The sequence below is a fragment of the Papaver somniferum genome, unplaced genomic scaffold (assembly GCF_003573695.1).
Source record: "Papaver somniferum cultivar HN1 unplaced genomic scaffold, ASM357369v1 unplaced-scaffold_150, whole genome shotgun sequence".
Taxonomy (NCBI): domain Eukaryota; kingdom Viridiplantae; phylum Streptophyta; class Magnoliopsida; order Ranunculales; family Papaveraceae; genus Papaver; species Papaver somniferum.
The window spans coordinates 4874367-4897286 of NW_020624377.1; the positions used below are offsets into that span (position 1 = coordinate 4874367).

The 22920-nt window shown below is 36.0% G+C and overlaps 1 protein-coding gene, 1 long non-coding RNA gene and 2 pseudogenes across 4 annotated transcripts; 1 reads left to right on the forward strand and 3 right to left on the reverse strand.

Annotated features, from left to right (window-relative positions):
* The first annotated feature begins 2326 nt into the window (after positions 1-2326).
* Positions 2327-9587, forward strand: LOC113335913. 3 transcript variants are annotated; one of them, XR_003353535.1, is made up of 8 exons: positions 3242-3336; positions 3434-3669; positions 4120-4338; positions 5738-5833; positions 7188-7323; positions 7867-7943; positions 8439-8574; positions 9053-9587. It is a non-coding gene; the product is annotated as an uncharacterized LOC113335913 (long non-coding RNA). The 3 variants fall into 3 exon arrangements; XR_003353537.1 differs by lacking the exons at positions 3242-3336; positions 3434-3669 and adding an exon at positions 2327-2595 and having other exon boundaries at positions 9053-9586; XR_003353536.1 differs by lacking the exon at positions 7188-7323.
* On the reverse strand, positions 2787-5424 carry LOC113335912 (annotated as a pseudogene).
* Positions 5765-8561, reverse strand: LOC113335911 (annotated as a pseudogene).
* A 7358-nt stretch (positions 9588-16945) lies between the features above and the next one.
* Positions 16946-18488, reverse strand: LOC113336056. The gene is made up of 2 exons (XM_026582048.1): positions 17719-18488; positions 16946-17666 (listed from the first exon to the last, which is right to left on the reverse strand). Exons 1-2 carry the CDS (start codon positions 18486-18488, stop codon positions 16946-16948), a joined length of 1491 nt encoding a protein of 496 aa, XP_026437833.1.
* Positions 18489-22920: the final 4432 nt, after the last annotated feature.

Sequence of the window (22920 nt, forward strand, 5' to 3'; positions counted from 1 at the left end):
ATGTAGCAAAACCGATACTAATGTTAGCCACACGTGGTGACTTGGCGACACGTGTGCTGCCAAACTTTACAAATGCAAAACGAATTTCAACGGATGAAAATTTTTGCAATGTCTCAAAAGTTTTCCCAAATTACTCGATTTTCAAAAATTATTCAGCCATTTTTAGAAGAGAAAATTCAAGTGAATTTTGGTGTGGGTGAATTGTTTGAAGATGGTGGTAATTTATAGAGGTAAAAAGTGAAATTCGAATTTCAAAAAACTACCCGTTAGCGTTCGTGGCAAAAACGCCGGCGCTTTATCTTCGGACGCCGCGTTGGTTCTTCCGTCGCCAACGTTTTTCCTCCCGACGCCTGTGTTGGATCTACCGACGCCAGCATTTTAGCCTTGCTCGCGCGCCTATTGGTATAACACCCAATGCTTTACCATAGTGAAAAATCTAGTTTGGCCATCCACCTGCCTGAACAAAAGAATTTGTTTGTTCATTCCCAAAGGAATTGCCCTAAGCACCTATTCTTAGAATCAGTTTACGAGCGCATGGACATATACCGTGGTGGGTTGAGTTCTTCCAAAAAAAAAATCAAGTTTTTTATATTTATTGATGAAATCCTTAATCTTGGGAGGTTCATAAAAAAGAATCTCATAACCAAATGAAAAAGTTTTTTTTTTTGTGGTAAAATCACATTTCAATTCATTCAAACCAAAATGATGATTACATGATTGCTTACAAGATTATCAAAAACACAAAAATACAAGATAATCAAAACCCAAATACAAATGATGACACCAATTGCAAGTACATCGCGAAGAGAAAGAGCCATGAACCGCAAAGACATCCAATTTTTGTAGATGTAGTAGTGAAGAATGATGGTGTGAACCGGAATCAACTCCGACCAGTTAAAACGATTATCTTCTTCAATAAGAGATGCTCCAAATGAAATGGAGTATTTTTCCCAAAATCTTGTAGATCCGTACGAATCCGGGTGCCCTAAATCCCTCTTGTTGAAGATGAATCCAAAGCGACGCCGAGAAGAATCGTTGATGTTCTTGATGAATCGAGAATAACAAGCTAAGAAACAACACGGAAATTTTAAAAAATCGTTATTAAAGCGAAGAGAAAATCGTCCAAAAGATGAAGAAAAGATCGCCCAAATAGCGAAGAAATATGTCCATAGACACCAAAAATAACAAAAACAAAACCTAAAAATACAAATTAATTATTCTTATTCATAAAAACTAAAAATCTTTACTCAGATCTAATTAGGGCTGCACATTAACCGCACCGAAACCGCAAACCGAACTGTAACCGCACCGAACCGATGATCCAACGATCGGTCACGGTTTTCATTTTAATAACCGTTAGATTTACGGTTCGGTCAACGGTTTTACCCATAACCGCACACTAACCGCACCGAAAAACCGAATATATCTATAACCATTGATTTTATAAATCATTTTAATCCTAACCCTTCATTTATTGTATATAAGCAACTAACCTAACCCTAGACTAACACTCGCTCACCAACTCTCTCCGACTCTCTTTTATCTTCTTCTTATCTTCTTCAAAGAACCTGCCTCTTTCTCTTCCTTTTTTTTTCCTTCTTTTTTGAAGTATCATGTTATGTTTGTACTCTTTTACAGGAAATGGATCTGTTATTATATGAAGAGAGAAAGAAGGTATGGTTACGTTGATGGGAGATAAAGAGTTTTCAGAGATAGTATGATATGGTGGATCTGTTAAGGGGAATCGTGATCAATTAACTAGTTATGATTTTTTGAGGATGGAAGCTTGAAGGTTGCAGTGGAATTAGGGAACTTAATTTGACTTACTCGGTGTTTTTCTTTCCAAAGTTTGTTGGATAAAATTTTGTTTCTTCATTTTAATGGTTCAATTGTTGAATGTGTTTGGAAACCACTTGAATGTAATGTAAGAAAATCACTTCATTTTAATGGTTCTACTGTTTGTACTTCTTTTTTTGTTCACAATTTTCCCATCGGTATAAACCGATGACAACCGCACCGTAACCGAGTAGACTCATGTCGGTTTAAAACTGCACCGAAGAGGGAACGGTTCGATTACAATTTTGATTCTCATAACCGCTGTATGTACAGTTCCGTCAACAGTTTTAACTCTAACCGAACATAACCGCACCGTGTGCAGGCCTAGATCTAATCCAAATGAAAAATTTGAATCATTGGAAACATGGACGGTGGGCTGAATCGGCTGATAATGCATCCTAGATATATTAATGCTAGCCACACGTGGTGACTTGGCGACACGTGTGCTGCCAAACTTTACAAATGCAAAGCGAATTTCAGCGGATACAAATTTTTGCAATGTCTCAAAAGTTTTCCCAAATTACTCGATTTTCAAAAATTCATCTTCAGAACCTTAACTTCTCTTTCTGAAATACAGTTTCAGATGGTTTAAGCTTCTGAGATTTACACCTATACAGATGTTCCATCAATTCCAGGAGGGGGAATTTTATGTGAAATATGTAGCTAGACCTAGACAAGTAATGGAGTTGCTGCTGGTACTGCAATATCAACACAAATAATGGAAGAACTAGACTACTCATCCAATTCTGGCTAATTCAAGTAAGTTGATTGATTATATTTTGAGTATAACACTTGATTTATGTTTCAAAATGCTGAAAACTAGAATAGTATTCACAAATTGAACATAGATGAAATGCTGATTTACAAGCTTATCAAATTACAGATAAATTTTACCAGAATGGAGAATGTAAATAGGAATATTCAGGTAGTTGTATGTGTAATTCTTCCTGAGCACCGACAATCATTAGGTTTTCTGGTCTGTAATTTTGCTAGCAAGTATTTTGCTTACAATCTTGTCTATAGTAACATAAGAGGAACCACCAGGTGAGGTGGCTTCTTCCGCTTTCTTCTTCCACTCCATGGCTTTTTTCTTCATCTGCTTACCTTTATCTCCTTCCATTAACTCTCTCACTAACCTCTCAACTTCAGATCTCTCAACATTGCTGTCGATCTCCATACTGACTTCCCAGTGCTTACATAAGTACCTGCAGTTTGTTTGTTGGTCTGCGAAAAACGGCCAACAGATCATAGGAACTCCACAACTCAAGCTTTCGAGAATTGAGTTCCAACCGCAGTGTGTCAAAAATCCAGCTATTGATGCATGATTTAGGACATCTTCTTGCGGGCACCAACTTGCTAGTAGTCCCCTTTCTTTAATTTCTTCTGCAAATTCAGGTGGCAAGGTAGCCGACTCACCAACTACAAGATCAGGTCTTATGATCCATAAGAAATTATGTTCACTGTTTGCTAGTCCCCATGCGAATTCGACGAGTTGGTGAGGTGTCATAACAGTGATGCTGCCAAAATTCACATATACAACTGATTTAGGTTCTTTGGAATCAAGCCATTTCATACCCTCTGTATCTTCTTTCCACAGATTTGATCCAAGAGATTGCGACTCACTTAAAGGTATCTGATTGAGGAGTAAATGAAGAGGACCGACGGTGTAAACAGGTGGTAGTGGTAACTCAGACTTGAGTGCATCCAAAACCTCCATCTCCAGGGCATCAAATGTATTGAATATCAAGGCTGTAGCATCATAAGTTCTTCAAGTTTCTAGTATAAAAAAATTGAGCATGGCATCATTAGGATTGGTAGTCCGAACAAAACTAGGTAAATCTCTAAATCTGATATCTTTTACACCAGGAATCCAGTCTACTAGTGTGTACTCCATGTACCCGTTTGTTAGGTAACTCTCGCCTGCAGTTCACACACTAAGTCAAATTGAAAAGTTCAAAATACTATACATGTAGTCAATGAAGTATATAAATGTTGATATATTTTCAGTACCAGTTTTATATCGATTCTGCATACCTTTGAGTGGAACAAGACCTCTTTGGATGAGATTAGGGAAGTGGAGAAAACAAACAAAGGCACAAAAGCTGATTGGCCAGTATAATATATCTGGAATCCCAAACTCTTAACAGCTTGTAGTGTGAAGCTCATATAACCATCAGAAATGATACCACTCACAGGAGGGACATTTGAAAATGTAGTATGGTTTAGTCAGTGAATAAGATTTCGAAAAGGTTCTAAGCAGTTCTTTTGTGTTGACATGCACAGGGTTGGGATATCTTGGCTGGCATTTGGATTGCTTGGTGGTGGAAGACCGTCAGGGATTGTTTCGAAATGAAAATCAGCTAAGCCTTTAACCGAATCTGGCCCTCTTGCATTTAGTAAACGTTGATGATTGAATTCTGTGTTTACGAAGGTTATATGAAAGCCTCTGAAATGAAGAATCTTAGCTAGCTTCATCATAGAGCTTATGTGGCTCTGAATTGGGTATGGTATGCAAACCACATGAATCTTCTCCATGCTGTTTATCTTTGTCTCTCAGTCTCAGTCTCTCTCTGTCTCTCTGTAGTGTTGGGGAGATTACTGCTAGCTTTCGCATTTTTATAGAAGTTCAATAGGTTGTCGTGTATGTCAGGTATACCACAATAGTGTTGTGGATATCTTTCAACCATGTAAACAATCTCTCGTAGAACAATACAATGAAAACTTCTAACGAAGGTCTGAAATGCAGTATAATTAAACAAGTATTGACAGATAAAACGATCTGGCACTGCATCAATAGTTTTGTGTCCTTTCTCAATCTGTAATTATATTGTGGTTCATAGCGATGCCAACCTGTTCTCATTTTAATGTATTGCGAGTGACAATTTGATCTAGGTATCTCCCTCTACCTGACACTGACATTTTGAACCATGTTGTAATTAGGAGTAAAATAATTCAATCTTGTGATCCTTTTTTCTACGGGTAGTTGATGTCTATTAGATTGCCGTTGATGACATTAGATTACGAAGACTTGTTCTTTTGTTTTTCAGTTTTGTTATTGATTGGGTTCTATAGTTTTTCACTTTAAAGCAGGAAGGATCATGTAGTTGTTGATTCGTTTTATGAGTGTAAAACTGAATAGCATTTAAGGGTGATCCTGATTTGGAATGATCTAAGAGTTAACTATGTTGAGGCCGTAATATTTAAAGCCACACTATAATGTTAGGTAGCTAGAGGATTTTGGATTTATGTTTTGAATTGGCTTGCGTAATGGTTTGTTTTGTATGAAGAACTTCATTTCAGACATCTGACTCATTCTTGTCATTAGTATCTTCCTGTTGTAAGCCTAAGTTTCTGGTTTTTTACTTTCTAATACGATACATTCTCCTTGGTAGGTAACATTATCCTCTTTTCTCGTTTTTAACATTTTACTTTCTGAAAACAACTGAAGATCTAAAATTGTGAATGCATTATTGTTGGCAATTACACAAGCAACGGGTCTTTGTTGTTGAGTAGTTGGGATGGGCACAATATAGTATGACAGCAGTCACTATCCAGTATCCATATTAATAAAGACTCTCATTTGGATTATATTCCTCCACTGTTTTGATCAAAAGGGAGGTTAGCTACTAAAATTTGTCCAATTTGGATATTTGAGATCACTGAGCTCACCCACATTACACTAAAACATGATTTGGTTGACACGTGAATCTATTTGTTGCTCTGCAATCTAAGAATTCACCAGACTAAATCTGTTTAAACTTAAAACCATTGTGGATTAGAAATTTAAGAATTATTAGCTCTAAATTGCAAATGATAGTATTACTCTTTCTTTTCTCGTAATGCTCTCGATTTTGACTGATTTTTTTTTTCTTTTCTTGTTGGATTGAAACTTCAATTACAGGATCTCAATGGTGAGTAATTGGAGTACAAGTAGAATAAACTGCCAACATAATGGAGAAATGGTCCATGAATTCGACTGCTGGTTTGTCTTATACAAGTAATAAACTGTTAATTTGGCATGTGATTTTGTTAATTATCTGTCTGTTTCTTAGACCCCAATTGTTAAGATTTAGGTCCTAGTTTGTGATTTAGTTGTCACAGAACATGTCATGATCTGAAAACTACTTAAATGATATATCTAACCGCATATGTACATATAGGAACATGTATTGGTCATTTTCGGTCATGTTCAGTGTTTACGGGTATTGATAGCGCTCGGCGCCTATATCATTTTCAATTTTGGTTGTTCGCCAATTAGTGCATAGAAAATTGAGTGTATCAAAATAAATAATTTATGGATGCCTTTGTCTACTTTAAAAATGAAGTCAATTTATTGCATCACTTCCATCTCGAGCTGCATTAGAGAATAATTACTCTTAAGATTTATGTTGAACACTAAACCCACAAGACCTATACACAATAGCTTTTGCTGGAATGAGAGACTGCGTTGTCATCTAAATGTGAACTTAACGCCGTTCACCTGAAATGATTTTACACTGCTAATAATTTACTAATTATATTTGAACTTTAACACTTAGCTTATGTTTCCAACTGCTGAAAATTAGAACACTATTCACAAATTAGCCACAAATTCTGATGAAGAAATTCAGAAATTCAACATTCATACTCATAAATTACATAGTTCCTGATAAATTTAAACCAGAATGGAGAATGTAAATAGTTGTATGTAATTCTCCCCGAGCCCCGACAATCATTTGGTTTACTGGTCTCTAATTTTGCTACCAAGTATTTCGCTTATAATCTTGTCTATAGTAGCATAAGAGGAACCACCAGGTGAAGCGGCTTCCTCCGCTTTCTTCTTCCAGTCCAAGACTATTTTCTTGATCTTCTTACCTTTCTCTCCTTCCATTAACTCTCTCACTAACCTCTCAACTTCATCTCTCTGAACATTGCTATCGATCTCCATACCGACTTCCCAGTGGTTACATGAGTTCCTGCAGTTTGTTTGCTGGTCTCCTAAAAACGGCCAACAGATCAACGGAACCCCACAACTCAAGCCTTCGAGAGTTGAATTCCAGCCACAGTGTGTCAAAAATCCAGCTATTGAAGCGTGATGCAGGACATCTTCCTGTGGGCACCAACTTGCTAGTAGTCCTCTTTCTTTAGTTTGTTCCGTAAACTCAGCTGGCAATGAAGCCAACTCACCAGCTACTAGATCAGGTCTTATGATCCATAAGAAATTATGCTTACTGTTGGCTAGTCCCCATGCGAATTCAACGAGTTGTTGAGTTGTCATAAGTAACAGTGAGGCTGCCGAAATTCACATACACGACTGAGTTAGGTTCTTTTAAATCAAGCCATTTCAGACACTGTGTATCTTCTTTCCACAGATTTGATCCAAGAGATAGCGACTCACTTAAAGGAAACTGATTGAGGAGTAAATGAAGATGACCAACAGTGTAAATAGGCGGCAGTGGCAACTCAGTCTTGACTGCATCCAAAACCTGCATCTCTAGAGCATCAAAGGTATTGAATATCAAAGCTGTAGCGTTGGAATTTCTTCCAGTTTCTCGCATTAAAATATTGAGCATGGCATCATTAGGATCGGTAGTCCGTACATAGCTTGGCAAAGCTCTAAATCTAACATCTTTTATGCCAGGTATCCAGTCAACTAGGGTGTCTAGATATCCGCTTGTTAGGTAGCTCACATCTGCAGTTCAGACAATACTTTGAAATTTTCAAAATACTATACATATAGTCGATGAAATATATAAATGTTGATGGATTAGCACTACCAGTTTTATATTGATTCTGCATACCTTTGAGTGGAACAAGGCATCTTTGGACGAGATTAGGGAAGTGCAGAAAACAAACAAAGGCACAAAAGCTAATTGGCCAGTATAACATATCTGGAATTCCAAACTCTTTAGCTACTTGTAGAGTGAAGCTCATACAACCATCAGCAATGACACAACTCACAGGAGGGACATTTGAAACTATAGTGTTGTTTAGTCTATGGATAAGATTACGAAAAGGTCCTAAGCAGTTCTTATCTGTTGACATGCTCAGGGATTGGATATCTTGGCTGGCATTTTGATTGTTTGGTGGTGGAAGGCCGTCGGGGATTGTTTCGAAACGAAAATCAGGTAAGCCCTTCATCGGATCTGCCCCCCTTGCATATATTAAACGTGGATGATTGAATTCTGTGTTTACAAAGGTTATATGACAGCCTTTAATATGAAGAATCTTTGCTAGCTTCATCAAGGAGCTTATGTGACTCTGAACTGGGTATGGGATGCAAACCAGGTGTATCTTCTCCATTTTGTGTGTGATTGTGGTGAAGGAGTGATTGGTGCTATGTTACCATATTCTTATAGAAAAACATCAGATTTGTTATGTATCTCAGGCAAACCAAAACAGTGGTTGTGGATATCTTTCAACCATGTAAACAAGTCCTATATACATCCTAATTAATGAGAAATTCAAATGTGGTGGGGTCCTGTGAGTGGATATTTATGAAGAAAGATGACTATATATTGTTGAGTTGTCATAACAGTGAGGCTGTTGAAATTCACATACACAATTGAGTTAGGTTCTTTGGAGTCAAGCCATTTCAGACACTTTGTATCTTCTCTCCACAGATTTGATCCAAGAGATTGCGACTCACATATAGGAAACTGATTGAGGAGTAAATGAAGAGGACCAACTGTGTAAACAGGCGGCAGTGGCAACTGAGACTTGACTGCATCCAAAACCTCCATCTCCAGGGCATCAAAGGTATTGAAAGTTAAGGCTGTAGCATGGGAATTTCTTCCAGTTTCTCGCATTAAAATGTTGAGCATGGCATCATTAGGATCGGTAGTCCAAACATAGCTTGGCAGATATCCATTTGTTAAATAACTCTCATCTGCAGTGGAGATAATACTTCAAAAAGTTCAATACTATACATATCGTCAGATGAAGTATCTAAGATTTTCACTATCAGTTTTATATTGATTTTGCGTTCCTTTGAGTGGAGCAAGACCTGTTTGGACGAAATTAGGGAAGTGCAGAAAAGAAACAAAGGCACAAAGCTGATTAGCCAGTATAATGTATCTGGAATCCAAACTCTTTAGCAGCTTGTAGAGTGAAGCTCATCAAACCATCAGAAAAGATACAACTCCCAGGAGGGACATTTGAATATATAGTATTTTTTTAGTCTACGAATAAGATTTCCAAATGGTTCTAAGCAGTTCTTTTGTGTTAACGTGCACAGGGTTGGGACATCTTGGCTGGCATTTGGATTGCTTGGTGGTGGAAGACCGTCATGTATTGTTTCGAGAAATCAGCTAAGCCTTTAAGAGAATCTTTCCCTCTTGCATCTAGTAACTAATGATGATTGAATTCTGTGTTTACGAAAGTCATCTGAAAGCCTCTGAAATGGAGAATCTTTGCTAGCTTCATCATGGAGATTATGTGGCTCTGAAATGGTAAGACTAGAAAGCATCATTCCCCGAGTACTTGCTTACTGTAACTGGATTGCATAGCGTACATTCCATTTCAGACTTCTGGCTCATTCTTTTTACTAGTTTCTTCCTGATTTTTTCTCAACCACAACAGAATATATTTAGTGCAGAGAATGAAACACAAGCTACAAATAATCTTACACCTAGCAAACACAACAAGTTAAAAGTAAAAGGAAAAGAGGAAACAGCAAAATTACTCTTAACAGCATATTGTCAAGCCCAATAACACACACATAGCAGTATGTTTGATATTTCAACTTTTACTACATTCTATGTATGTATAGTAGAATAATGTTTTTTGGTTTTGCCTATTTTCCAATCCTTACTTTTCCTATTTCCCATCCATCTTAATTCCAATCCCCAGTTATCTCGTGTGTCATCCGTATAGATCTTCATAAATCCTAATAACCATCTTTTGACGTTTTTCTTCTTTCTCAAAACAGACTGACAGTGAAATCGGCCTCTTGCCATGTAGAAGCACTTACTTTGATGCCCAAAACTTGCCCAAAGCCCATTCTATAAGCAGGCCAAGCCAGGCAGGCCAAATAGGCTTCGGGTTTTTGAACTTAAAATTCCGTAATTACTTATTTTACTTCTATTTATAATTTAGAGATTGAATGAACTATAGGTTAAAATCATCTTAAATAATTGACCTTTTAAATGTAAAATAGGCATTTTAATCCAAAATGTAACCAAAAGAGTAACAATTTGCTCTAACGTTATAACAAAAACCCTTAAAAATTTTAAACAGATATATACCAGGACGAGTTGTTCGGGAAGGTGCCAGGCCAGTCAATTAAATTTTATGGAAAACCCGAGCCCTCCCATTTAAGCTAACCAGGCCAGGCATCCCGTGATAGGCCGCAACAGGCTTCGGGATCATTCGGGTACAGGCAAACCGGGTATTTTTGGGTATTATTTACACCCCTAATTACAAGCAACGTTGTCATGTATAATGACAACAATTACTTCCATCGTGAGTTATTAGCTATGAAATCAAAGATGATGTCATGCATAATGAAATCAGATAATGCAAAAAAACTATCCGCTTTGACTTTGTCAAAATAGTAAGGTGACCAGATCAATTGTTTAGTCTTACAAAACTTCGGTGCAATTGCGGTGTTTTAATGCTTATGTTAATTCAATTGCTTCCGGTTGAGGTGAACAATTATGCAAGTTGATTTATTTTGGTTTGTATGAATTATTTACGGCTTAACGAAAGAAAACGTTTACGGGATGAATTGTTTAGTCCACTTCGATTACGGATAAGAGAAACTAAGTTATCTTAGTTATACTTATCAAAGTGGAGGTTTCGGTTATTCAGTTTTAATCGAATGCCTTAGTAAGAAATACCAGTTAACTAACCTAGTACTTGTCTTGTTTAAAATTGAAAGATGTAAGTTATATGGATAATTAGAACCCGATGATAAAAATAGAGTTATCTTTATATTGGTCTTATCGAACGAAGCGGTTGTATTTATACAATCGGTTTAGCAAAGGGACTAAGTTGCTTGGTTGATTTTTGGTTTGCTAAACTAAATTGGGAAAATTGCTTCGGGCAATTGTTTCCTTGATAACATATCAAAACAAATTACTTTGTAGTTTCAGTTTTGATATTGGTTATCAAAAATGGTGTGTGGAACCCTCATGCTTAATTCTATAGGTTTGCAAGTCTATTTTGAGATTCGTAAGATTCTTTTTGTGTTGTCCTTTATTTTTTCGTTTCTTTGTCATTTTGTGACAAAAAGGGGGATAAATATATGGAGTAAACAAGTGATACTGGTATTGATTTTATATTGATTGGTATCACTAAGGAAAAGAACAACTATGCTTAAACGTTTATGTAACAAAAGAGTGAAAGCATAGACTAAGGGAGATTAGCATATCATATTAATTGGTATAACAAAGACGTACGGATTGATGAAATCTACTTATCTCACCTTTAGGGGGAGTACTAACTTTGTTATTATAATATCAACAACGGCATTTAAGAATTGAATGTATGCAGGTTATTGTGATGTTGAATTCGGGAATCAAGCGTATGTATAATGAATTCTTGTAATTTGTTTATCCATATGATTGTAAGAGTTTTTCACTAAAATTGACAAAGGGGGAGATTGTTAGAGCATAGATCAGTTGAACCCACCAAGCGTTGGTATGTCAAGTTTGGTTGTCATATTTTAGTGAATCAAAACTCATTTTAAGAGTCGCTTGATTATGTACTATAGTCGCTTGAAAGTATTAGGATATGAGACATTATAAGTATTGCGAAGACTTGAAGAAGTGAAGAAGTAAGAAGCTACAACGACAACATCATCCTTCCACTTGAGGTTTGTGATATTTGCCTTGAATTGTTTCATTCCCTAACGTATCTTTCAAGTCGTGCATATTGAAAACGAAACTGCGAAGCATGAACACTCTAGATAGACATAGTATTAAGGAACACAGTACGAGGTTTATTGCTTAACCATTAAACTTTGTAGATAAGTCATCGACATAATCGTTTAAATGCTATTGTGATTATGTATGGGTATGAGGTGAAGATTTCATTCTAGGAAATAATGTTTTACATGTGTTTTAAGGAAGTAAGTTCATAAACTTGTTTATGAATCGAAAAGGAAATCGCCAGGCGTTATTGGGAATGTTATTCATTGCATATCTTGTGAACATCCAATATGTGTGGAGTATAACCTCTCACGACTTGTTTGTTTTCTTGGTAAAACTATTCACAAAGGCTTGACTTATGTATTGGTATGACTTTTATTAGTGAAATCGATCTTACGTAATCACCTCAGATGGTATGATCGAGTTTGTGTTTGTATAAGACCGAATCTAGGTAAATCGGAGCTGATGCTAGTAATAGGTGCAACACATCAAAAAGGGGAATCGATCCTTGTATGAGGTGCAACAAGTCTGCAGCAGAAAGGGGAACTGATAGACGCATTTATGTGTCTAATTTGTCCTCAATGTTTCGTATTGTTAGTACTTATTTTCGTCCTTATTATGGTATTTTGTGTGTGTAGGTATTTTTTGGAAATAAACATTGTTGGAAAAATCGCCTCGAAAAATGACCCGGAGGAGCCTCGGAGAACACCTACTATTCGGACTCTCGGCTTGGATAAGGGGCAACCCAATTGCTAAGGGGCACCACCAGAGCGCCACCTGCTATTCGCACCCCTGGTTTGGATATGGGGACACCATCTTCTTCATTCAAATTTCAGTTTTGGCGGGAACTTTTGCAGCCATCGGCCAGAGATTAGGGTTTGCGATTTGAGCTTGTTGCAGTGAGACTCAACGGCTGAAATCGTTTGGGAAGATTTGTTTGGGCATCACAGGCATGGTATGGTCGTCGGAATAGGTTAAGTTTGGCTGGAAGATTACTTGGGAGCAAATCAGGGTTCAACATGGTTGTTTGAAAAACCGATAATGTTGTTCTGGTTTTGGAAGCTTTCTAAGAAAATTAAAACTCTGCAATTAGTCGGATAAGGCCTGTTACACTCTAACAGGACTGGTAGGTCCATCAGAACCGATAAATTTTGGCCACATCGTCGGAGAGAAGAAATCAAGGAGTTCGTGTACGGAGGAGATACTCAAGGGATTACAGCAAGTTTGGACGTGTGTTACACGTGTTCGGGTGGATTCTGGTCGCTGGAGAAGCGTGAAGGAGTTAAACATGGATAGTATGCACGTAATTAACTGCTGCAGATACGTGCAGGAAACAAAGAAGGAAAGCAAATATATTCTCTTTACTGCCGAGTGATGACAAATTATTTTGGAGTTATGTCGTGATTTCTTGCCACTGTCGAGTATAAAAGAAGTTCTTGGAGGTCATAAAGGGGGATGAAGAGTTTGGGAGAGTTGCAGAGCATCAGAAAGTCGAGATAATCAAGTGGCAGGAAACCACCATTTCTGCTGCTGTGAAGAAAACGAAGAACATCGACCCACTCATTGGACGCCTAAGGACAGTCGTGTATGCTACAAAGGTAACGACCCACAGCCGAGGGTCGTAGTTCAGGAGACAGTCTTAGAGCAACAGTAGTTCTCTGGTTTATAACAAATATAATTGTTACAACCCGATTTTGAATTATTTCTCCATTTTCTCCTTGTAAACACCTTTTTGAGCAATGAAAAATTCTTTTGAGTGTGTTTTCACCATGCGGAGCTAGACCCCATCACTGGGACAACGGAGGAAGCAACTTTTCATGATTGTGGTAAATGAATTAATTCTTTTATTGACTTTTTGCATAGATTTAATTGTTTTATGATTTCTATTAATTATTTGTTATTTTGTTAGATGTCGCATGCTTAGTTCTAAATACTTTAGATGGTCATGCTTTTAACTTACAAATAATATTTTACAAAATCTATTTTTGACAAAGAACTAGAGTCACAACTTCTTTTGTTTGAGCTATATTGTCTAGAGTTAATGATTGAACCATAACAATATGAAAAGTAGTGGAATCCCGCGTCTCAGCGTCTCTTCATCTTGTGACAAATTGTGTATATATATTTTTTCTTATTTTCTTTATTAAGTCTTAAAACAAATTCTCAACAAATCTGAGTGAACGAATCATCTTACTACAAACTCAAGTGAAAATCGCATCAATTTTTGGCACCGTCGACGCGGATTTGTTTTTAGGTTTTCTTTTTCTTTTTATTATTTTTGTTCTTTTTTATGCGTTCACTACACCAAATTAAGTAATTTGTAACACTGAATTGTTACATTAATTTGTGTAACAAATTTTGTTACACAAATATGTGTGACATCATTAAAAAGTGTAACATTATATCTTTATCTAATCATATTTTATTTTTAACCAATTTTGTCATACTAATTAGTGTGACTAATAATCCACCCCGATAAAAAGATTAAAAAAACATTTAAAATATAAAAAATGATTAGTGAAAATAATTTTCTCTCACGTATTTTTCTCCCTGTCGACCAGTAACCACGTTTCCATACACGGTTATTATACCCGTGTATTATTAAAACCTAGCCACACAGATAAAAACCAAAAGTAAACATAACTAGTATTATCATCTTTTTTTCCTCGAGGTATGCGCCTGTGTTTCTTTCACTTCTTCTCTTGTAACCTCCGCTCTGTAGAACTGTGAATCGTGAAAAAAAATTCCTTCGAAAAATTCTTTTGATTTCGTGATACTTAACACCATTTTCTTTTTCTTTTTGAAAGATTTGTATCCCTTTTATATTGTTCTTCAGATTCTGTTACTATTATTCTACCCTAAGAGGTCTACAACACACACACACAAAAAAAAAAAAAAAAAATAGAAAAAAAAAGTGGTTGAGAAACACAATTCTTTGATCAATATCACTCTCACCACTTGATATAATACCTTCATTTTCACTATCATATTCACTCAAAACACCACCTTCTCCTTCAAGTTCTTTTTCTTCTTCAATATAGTCCTCGGAACCTTCAAGATCAGCAATAACAGTATTTATATCAACTTCTTCGGCGGCGATATCATTTCTATTCCAACTTGAATTAGTAACTTCCTCATTGCAACTTGATGCATTTCCAGAATTATCGTGGACTATCTTTTCTGTCATGAAGTGTTCATCTTGATGATATGCCTCGTCATTGTTTGGTTCTGGCGCAACCTCTTTCTCTAAGACATCGTAAACATTCCGAGGCATTACACGCTGAACAACACACTATTTTCCGCGCAGTTTAAAGTCTTTAAGGTAAAAAACTTTTTGCACTTGGTCAGCAAGAACAAAAGGATCGTCTTTGTACCATGTCTGAGAGAAGTTAAGACTAGCGAAGTGGCTATCAGTGACAATATTTTTCCTTCTCTTGTCGGTGTCCCACCAATCACATCTGAAAAGAAAAACTTTATTTCCATACAGTTAACTTATCTCTAAGACATCTATTAACACACCATAAAAATCAGTAACATTAGACTGGTGTTCCCCCTTTACTACAGCACCACTATTATGTGTTCGCAAGTTTACTTCCCGATCCCTTGTATGAAATCGTATTGCATTAATGATACACCCACTATATCACACTACGCGTGAATCAGGGCCAACTGCTAGTGAATATACTTCATCTGAAACATTAGGAGAATTCTCTTCTCGTAAACGATTCACCTACAGAATGATAGAACATTAATACTAGTCCACAAGAACCATACAGCATAATGACACTCAATGTTTAATAAGAATTTAGGAGATACTCTTTAAAGTCCAGACATTAAATGAAAAAATTGGCAGTTAATAATATAAAATAAAATAAAATTGGCGACACATCTAGGTACTAGCTGGTCATCATTTTATTTTCAGATTATGTGTGTATATCTTGGCTAACACATATCTCATTCTCTTCATTATCACCAACAGTTCAAAAATTACTTTTTTCATTTATATATACACAGTTAATCGATATTAAAAAGAGTAGACATTCTCAAATTACCTAAAATACTCCTCATCGAACTAACACATCTATACCCATGAATATACTAAGTTTCAGACATGCATGTTTTTACAACAGTATGCTATGTACCCAACTAATGATGGCTTCGAATTAAGATAACAACAACGAAAACGTCTAGGTATATAAAATAATCTGATTTAGTACTTACCCGTTCTTCAAACCATTTAGCAAAATATCTTTCATGTCTCATATCCACATTACGAGGGTCTTCCTTTTCTAGTTCTTCCATATGTTGTCTGCATATGCATAATATACAAAAATGTCATTCTTTTAATTATGCATAAGCATTATAATAACTTCATTCTGAATTATATCCACTTACTCAGTGTATGGTAATAGCTCTTTAGTATTGTTCAAAACACAAAATCTAGCTTTGGCGGTATCTTTCAAGTCCAACATCACGTTTTTAGCAGCTCCAAGAGGTCGAGCATCATTTGAGAAAACACTCAGCCCCTTCATTGGTTCTCCAGAGCCACCATCGTCATTTCGATATTCCCGGTTGAAACGTGTTTCAATTCTATGTAGATACATAGAGTAAAAAGTAAGACATTCGTTGTTGATGTATGCCTCGGCAATGGAACCTTCAGGTCGTGCCTTGTTTTGTACATATTGCTTTAGTGTGCGTAAATACCTATTTCAAGATCAGACATTGATTCAATGAAATACAATATAATAGAGAGATTCAATGAATTCAAAGTTACTTGTCTCATGATCAAAAGCAAGACACGTCAAGTTTAGCAAAAGTAATAGGATTTGGAAAATTATTAGCATCGTCACCACTCTGTTTGATCACTTCGCAAAATATATCCATCTCTGGATTTTGTATCTGATAACTTGTAAGCAAATGACATATACAGACAGATCACCAATCAACTGAATTCAAAAAGACAAGCTACGGATGGAGATGTTTATAATAGGTGGCATCAGCGTATTCAGAAACATGAAAATCATCTGTATACTTGAGCAAAGTAGTATAACCTCAAAAAATGAGAGCAATTGTGATAGTAATTACCTTTCAATTGGGTACATCCAACGATATTGCACGGGTCCACCAAGAATAGCTTCATGTGGTAAGTGAACTATCAAGTGAACCATAATATCAAAAAATGCTGGTGGAAAAATCTGCTCCCAACTTGCATAGTAGTACGGCAACATCCTTTTCCATTTTCTCTAGTACTTCCGGTCTTAGTGTCTTCGAACACAATTCCTTAAAAAAACACCAAGCTCAACTAATGCACTAGATATATTTTTCGGCAGGAAACCACGTAGTGCAACAGGAAGAATCCGTTGTAAAAATACATGACAATCATGGCTCTTCATTCCGGATATCTTACCATCTTTTTCCTTTACACACCGAGCAATGTTTGAGGCATAGCCGTCAGGAAACTTCACCGACTTCAACCACTCGCATAATATTTTTCTCTCTGGAACCGATAAAGTATAAGATGCAGGTGGCTTAATTAACCTGTTACCTCTCTTAGTTAGATGCAGCTCCTTCAAACCAAATCTTTCCAGGTATGCTCTAGATCTTATGGTGTCTTTAGTTTTCTTCTCTATGTCCATCAGCGTTCCAACAACACTATCACAAATATTTTTCTCCACGTGCATAACATCAACGTTGTGCCGCAATTTATTAATCTTCCAATATGGTAATTCGAAAAAAATACTCTTTTTTGTCCAATTTAACTCAAAATCATACCGTTTCCTCTTTTTGGTGTTCGGTGCCTTCCCAAAATCTTGCTTCTCGACGACTTCTAGTTGTAATAACACATCATCTCCAGACAACTCCTTTGGCTTTGGCTTTTTTTTCGGCTTTTCCATCAAATAAATGTTTGCCCCTGTCTCTCCAAGCATGAGTTTGACGCAAAAAACGTCGATGACCCATGTAACATATGTTCCGTCCACTCTTCAACCACATCGAACGTGTATCTTTATTACAAACAGCACAAGCTAGATACCCATGAGTACTCCATCCAGATAAGTTTCCATAAGCAGGAAAATCATTGATCGTCCATAACAACGCAGCATGAAGCTGAAATACTTCCTTTGAATCTGCATCAAAAGTCTGCACACCAATTTCCCATAACTCTTTTAATTCATCTATCAGCAGCCTCAGATAAACGTCGATATCATTTTCGGGAGTGTTAGGTCCTGGTATTAGTAGAGTCAAAAATATGAAAGGCTCTTTCATGCATCTCCAAGGTGACAAATTATTCGGAACAACAATTACAGGCCAAATACTGTGTGGTTTTCCATTGAGGTCATTAGATGGAATAAACCCATCGCTTGCAATGCCAAGACGGACATTACGTGAATCTTTGGCAAACCACTTATGTTTCTCGTCGAGCTCTTGCCAAATTTTAGAATCTGCTGGATGCCTAAAAACATTTTTCTCTGCTTTCTGTTTTTTTTTCCAATATTTCATATCTTTAGCAGTCATCCTTGACATGAACAATCTCTGCAGCCTTGGCTTGAGTGGAAAATAACGCAGTACTTTCTGAGGTATCTTCTTTCCTTTTCCCTCGACGACTTTATACCTTGGCTCATTACACTTGAGACACTTTTCAAGATTCTCATTTTCCTTCCAAAAAAGTGCACAATCGTATCTGCATGCATGAATTACTGTATAACCAAGTCCAAGGTTCCTCAATAATTTCTTAGCCTCGTAGTAGGTGTTTGGAAGTGTCTCACCTTCAGGCAATGCCGCTTTAATCAAATCAAGGATCATCTGGAATGATTTGTTATTCATGTGATTCATTATCTTGATATGCATCAACCTCATAAAAACCTCTTAACTTCGAAAAGTTCTTGCAATTAGGATACAAAGGCTCGCAGGCATCCTTCAAGAGACTATCAAACATATCTATGTTTTCACAACTGTTTTGTGTACCTGAACTTTCATTGTTGTTTGCTCTGGCACACACATCTTCAAGAAGTTCGCTAACCCTATCAGCTGTATAACCTTGTGTTTCTTCCTCATCAACATCGTCGTCATCAGAGACAGTTTCATAATCTTCGCCATGGTGTATCCATAGTGTATAATTCATGTATATGCCAAAATCTTGCAAGTGATCTTCAACCACCTGGATGGGCTCCAAATGACTATTTTTGCATCGGGCGCACGGGAAACGAGTCCTTCCCATGCTATCTGTGTGATCGCGAACAATCTTGATAAATTCTTTAAGACCTCTTTTATATGCAGGATGCAACATAGATTTTCCTTGCATCCAACTCTTATCCATATTGTAGCAGTTAAATTCCTGGAAAAACAAACTAATTAGAGTCAGCACTCTAATACAGGAAAAAAGAATGGAAAATAAGAACGGTGTAAGCTGCCAGCAAATTGGTTGTTATTGAATGATATGCATTGAAAAGCTATATAAGCTTAACACATATTACAACAAGTTTCATTGAACCAGACCCATGAGAAAATAAGAAAAGAGAATAGATGGTTGCCAACAACATTACCAGATTCTAATGGTTTAACTTCAAAAGTAAATGGTTCTCCTTTGCTATCTGATATCTCTATTTAGGGCACAGGACAATGTATAGTTTCATTGAGCAGACACATTGAGCAATCGTTATACACCCAAATTAAAAGTAAGGTATAATGAAACAAAATTTGAATAAAATTAAAAAAAATAATCTAAACTCCCAGGCAGATTGTGCCTTAGCGCAGTACATGACTTTAAACACAGCAAAAAAAATAGTCACATTGATATCCTTATCCACTCAATGTAACAACATTTTCATATTTTAAGCACATATACAAGTGCTAAATTCATACAATCAAGTCAGAATACGGGTCCGGTGAAAGTAAGGAATGTGATCTTCTTTCTCAATCGTCTAATTTCCCCTTTTCAAGGTTTCTCTCAGTTTCTCTTCGATAAGTAAGTAATACATGGTTTTTGAATTATTATTATTTTACTTTATTTAGATAAAATTGAAGTTGTTCGGTAGTTGGGTTTTGCTTTTATTTGTATTTAAATTGATTAAATTTTGCTTTTATGTACAAGTGGTATACGCAATCTAAAATATAAACAATTTGCCTAACTAGCAGAATATGGACACAGAGATAATTTTACTATCGATCCCACTTCTCTGCAATATTAAAAATGAGTTTATGATATTTAAAAAATGCCAACAACCATCAAAGTATATAATCACACAACACAGCAATACCCAATTACCACAAATACAGTGGATTATACGGCAGTATAGATATTAATTTCAGAGGCCTAGTTCTACCTAATACAAAAGAATCATATTATCCACATCACTTCTGCCCTGATTCAGAAGTGCGGCTCACGTATGAGACCAACATTAAAACACCAATCTAAATCTAGAGCAATCAGTATACAAAAATGACACTGGTAACAATCCCAAAGTTGTGACCATAAAACAGTAAGTCGCTGCTAGTTAGGCTTCTTATCACAATAATAAGAACAACTTTAGATGAGTTCAACCAGTGGGTATATGACTACCAGCAAACGGTGCTCTTTTACTCTTGGATCATGCTCATATCATTAGTTTTTACTGTCCTAGCTACTGCATAAGGTGTTCTCAATTTTAGTGGCATAGACGAGATTCAGCATCCACAAGAACAAAAAAAGCAAGTTAATAAACATGGACGATTGGTTGTTGTTCAATGATATGCATTCAAAAGCCATATAAGCCTAATAGATATTACAACAAGTTTCATTGAACCAGACCGATGAGAAAATAAGAAAAGAAATAGATGGTTTCCGATGGCATTACCAGACTCTAATGATTCAACTTCAAAATTAAATGGTTCTCCTTCGCAATCTGATATCTTTATTTAGGGCAACAGAGAATGTATAGTGTTCAACCTGCGACACATTTTGCAATTTTCATACACCAGATCAAAAGTAAGGTATAATGAATCAATCAAAATTTGAATAAATTAAATAGTAATCTAGCGAAACTCCCAGGAAGATTGTGCCTTAGCGCAGTACATGACACTGCAAAACATAGTCACATTGATATCCTTATCCACCTAATGTAATAAAATAAACTATTTCTTTGAACTGTCGATCTTAATTATACGTTCGGCTGCGTATGTCTTTGATTGATTAAGAATCATGTACCAAGTTATACAGTGATCTTTCACTATATATAACAACAAAAGATAGAAGCTTATATCCAAATCAAGTACTAGTAAGTATAATTAACGAAATAAAAACCAAATTTCCCAACAAAACCAGAAGATCATCATCTCCAAGTAAAGAGATCTTTAATCTTCCTTAAAAACTCCCTAATTGTTCTGCTCTTGTTCTGAAGCAAATATAGTGGCCTGAAGTACAAAAAACCCAGAAAAAAACCCTACAGAGAGTATCACCGCAATCGCAGGACTGACCTTAAGCTAGTATTATTTCTAAGAGGGTCAAAACTGTTGTCAAGCAGATCTGACAGACAAACCTATCATTTAAGCATTTTATCAAACATCTGTCTATCATTCTTTTGACAAAGAAGCTAAAACTTGTTGTGCTCAGACTAGAATAAGTTATAATCATTGAGAAAATCAACCTCCACTTCCTGCCTATAAAAATTAGTCTTCCCCCTCTTTTTGATTTAAAAAAAATCCCTTTTTTATTCCCTCTTTTCTTAAGAACAACCCTATGTGTCTAGAGGCAAGTTGGATCTGTGACCGAGCTAATACATATGAATCTTTTCACTGCAATTCCGCTATCAAATCCAACAAACTCAATCACAACTATAGCCGGAAATCTCAAACCCTTACTGAAACAAACCCCTAAAAGATTCAATCTAAACACCAAATTAGAACACGTTAACTGACTAAACGCCGAATTGAAACAAAACCCACATCTTACAACAAAATTAAGTACAAAAAAAAATAAAAAACTACTGAGTCTAGTTCTTACAGATTTATAGAATTGAATGATTGAGGTGGTGCCATGGTGATGGTGCTCGAGCAGTAGAAGAAAGAATGTTATAGCGGTCTTGCAGCGGAGAAACGACACTGAAATGTTGAATCCTTGCTGTAGAATTTTGGAAGAAGTTTATCTTGATTTTGACAAAGAGAACCGAAGAAAATCGTTTGGTGGGATTTTCTAATAACTACATTTGCGCGGAAATTTCAACTTTTACCTCGAAAACATAACTCTAATTTTAATTTTTTTTGACAAAAGCAACCTCATTTATTATTTATTAAACATTAGTTTTTACATATTCAGCTTCTAAAGCTGCTTTGAACTCTGGTGGACACACCCACCACGGTACTGTGGCTAAATTATTTTTCCTTACATATTTAGCCATTTTATCAACAACTTAATTACAATTCCTTTTTACATACAAACAAGACCAGTGAGGATTCTGATCCATCACTTCTATACATTTATTTATGATACAATTATCTTGCCAGGGGGAATGTGACTTGTGTTTTTGAAGAAGATAACTCATAATTCTGTTTTAGCGAAAAACTTCCCTCCCATTTGTTTGGATAAATCCTATTTTGTGTTTTTCTAGTGCTAGGTTGGCAGTAATATTTGTATATAAGATATTCACAATCTGCATAAGATACAAATCTAAACTGATGGAGACCTTAAAATACAAATGGACATGACTAGCTGAGGAAAGAAAATATTTTAAAGGCAAAGCCTATGGAGAGGATAAAGATTTATTTTTTTAAATCAGGCATAATATTTCAATAAAAATAATTTGATAAGTTGCAATTGCATTAAAATGAATGATTAAAATAAAAATTTGGTACTTAATAGTAATAATTTGAAAGCAATATAGAAATTCTTAAAGAAAAATCAACTGAAGTTGATGAAATAAAAAAAAATTGAATTTGGGTGTTGGTCATGGAATACTTTTTAGTCGCCATACAAGATGATACCTCTTTCACAGTGAGGGATAGAAAAAGAACCCAAGATGCTCAAGTAAATGTAGTTATGTGGTGCATTGGATGAATTTATGGTGAAATTACAGGATTAATAGAATGACATCAAACAAAAAACGAATTTGAGTATGAAACAAAAAGATTGGAAATTCAATCCTTTTTATTGTGATTGCATCGAATTAAATTATTGTAATCAAAATTTGATACTTTAATAGTAAGAAAAATGGAAGCAGCTTCGAGCTTTTTAAAGAAAATCGGTTGAACATGATAAAATGGA

Excerpts from the sequence above, each read along its gene's own strand:
- LOC113336056 (XM_026582048.1), bottom strand. The coding sequence starts at position 18,488 with ATGATCCTTGATTTGATTAAAGCGGCATTGCCTGAAGGTGAGACACTT. Across the intron at positions 17,667-17,718 it reads TCTGGATGGAGTACTCATGG|AGTGGACGGAACATATGTTA; the intron begins GTATCTAGCTTG and ends ATGTGGTTGAAG.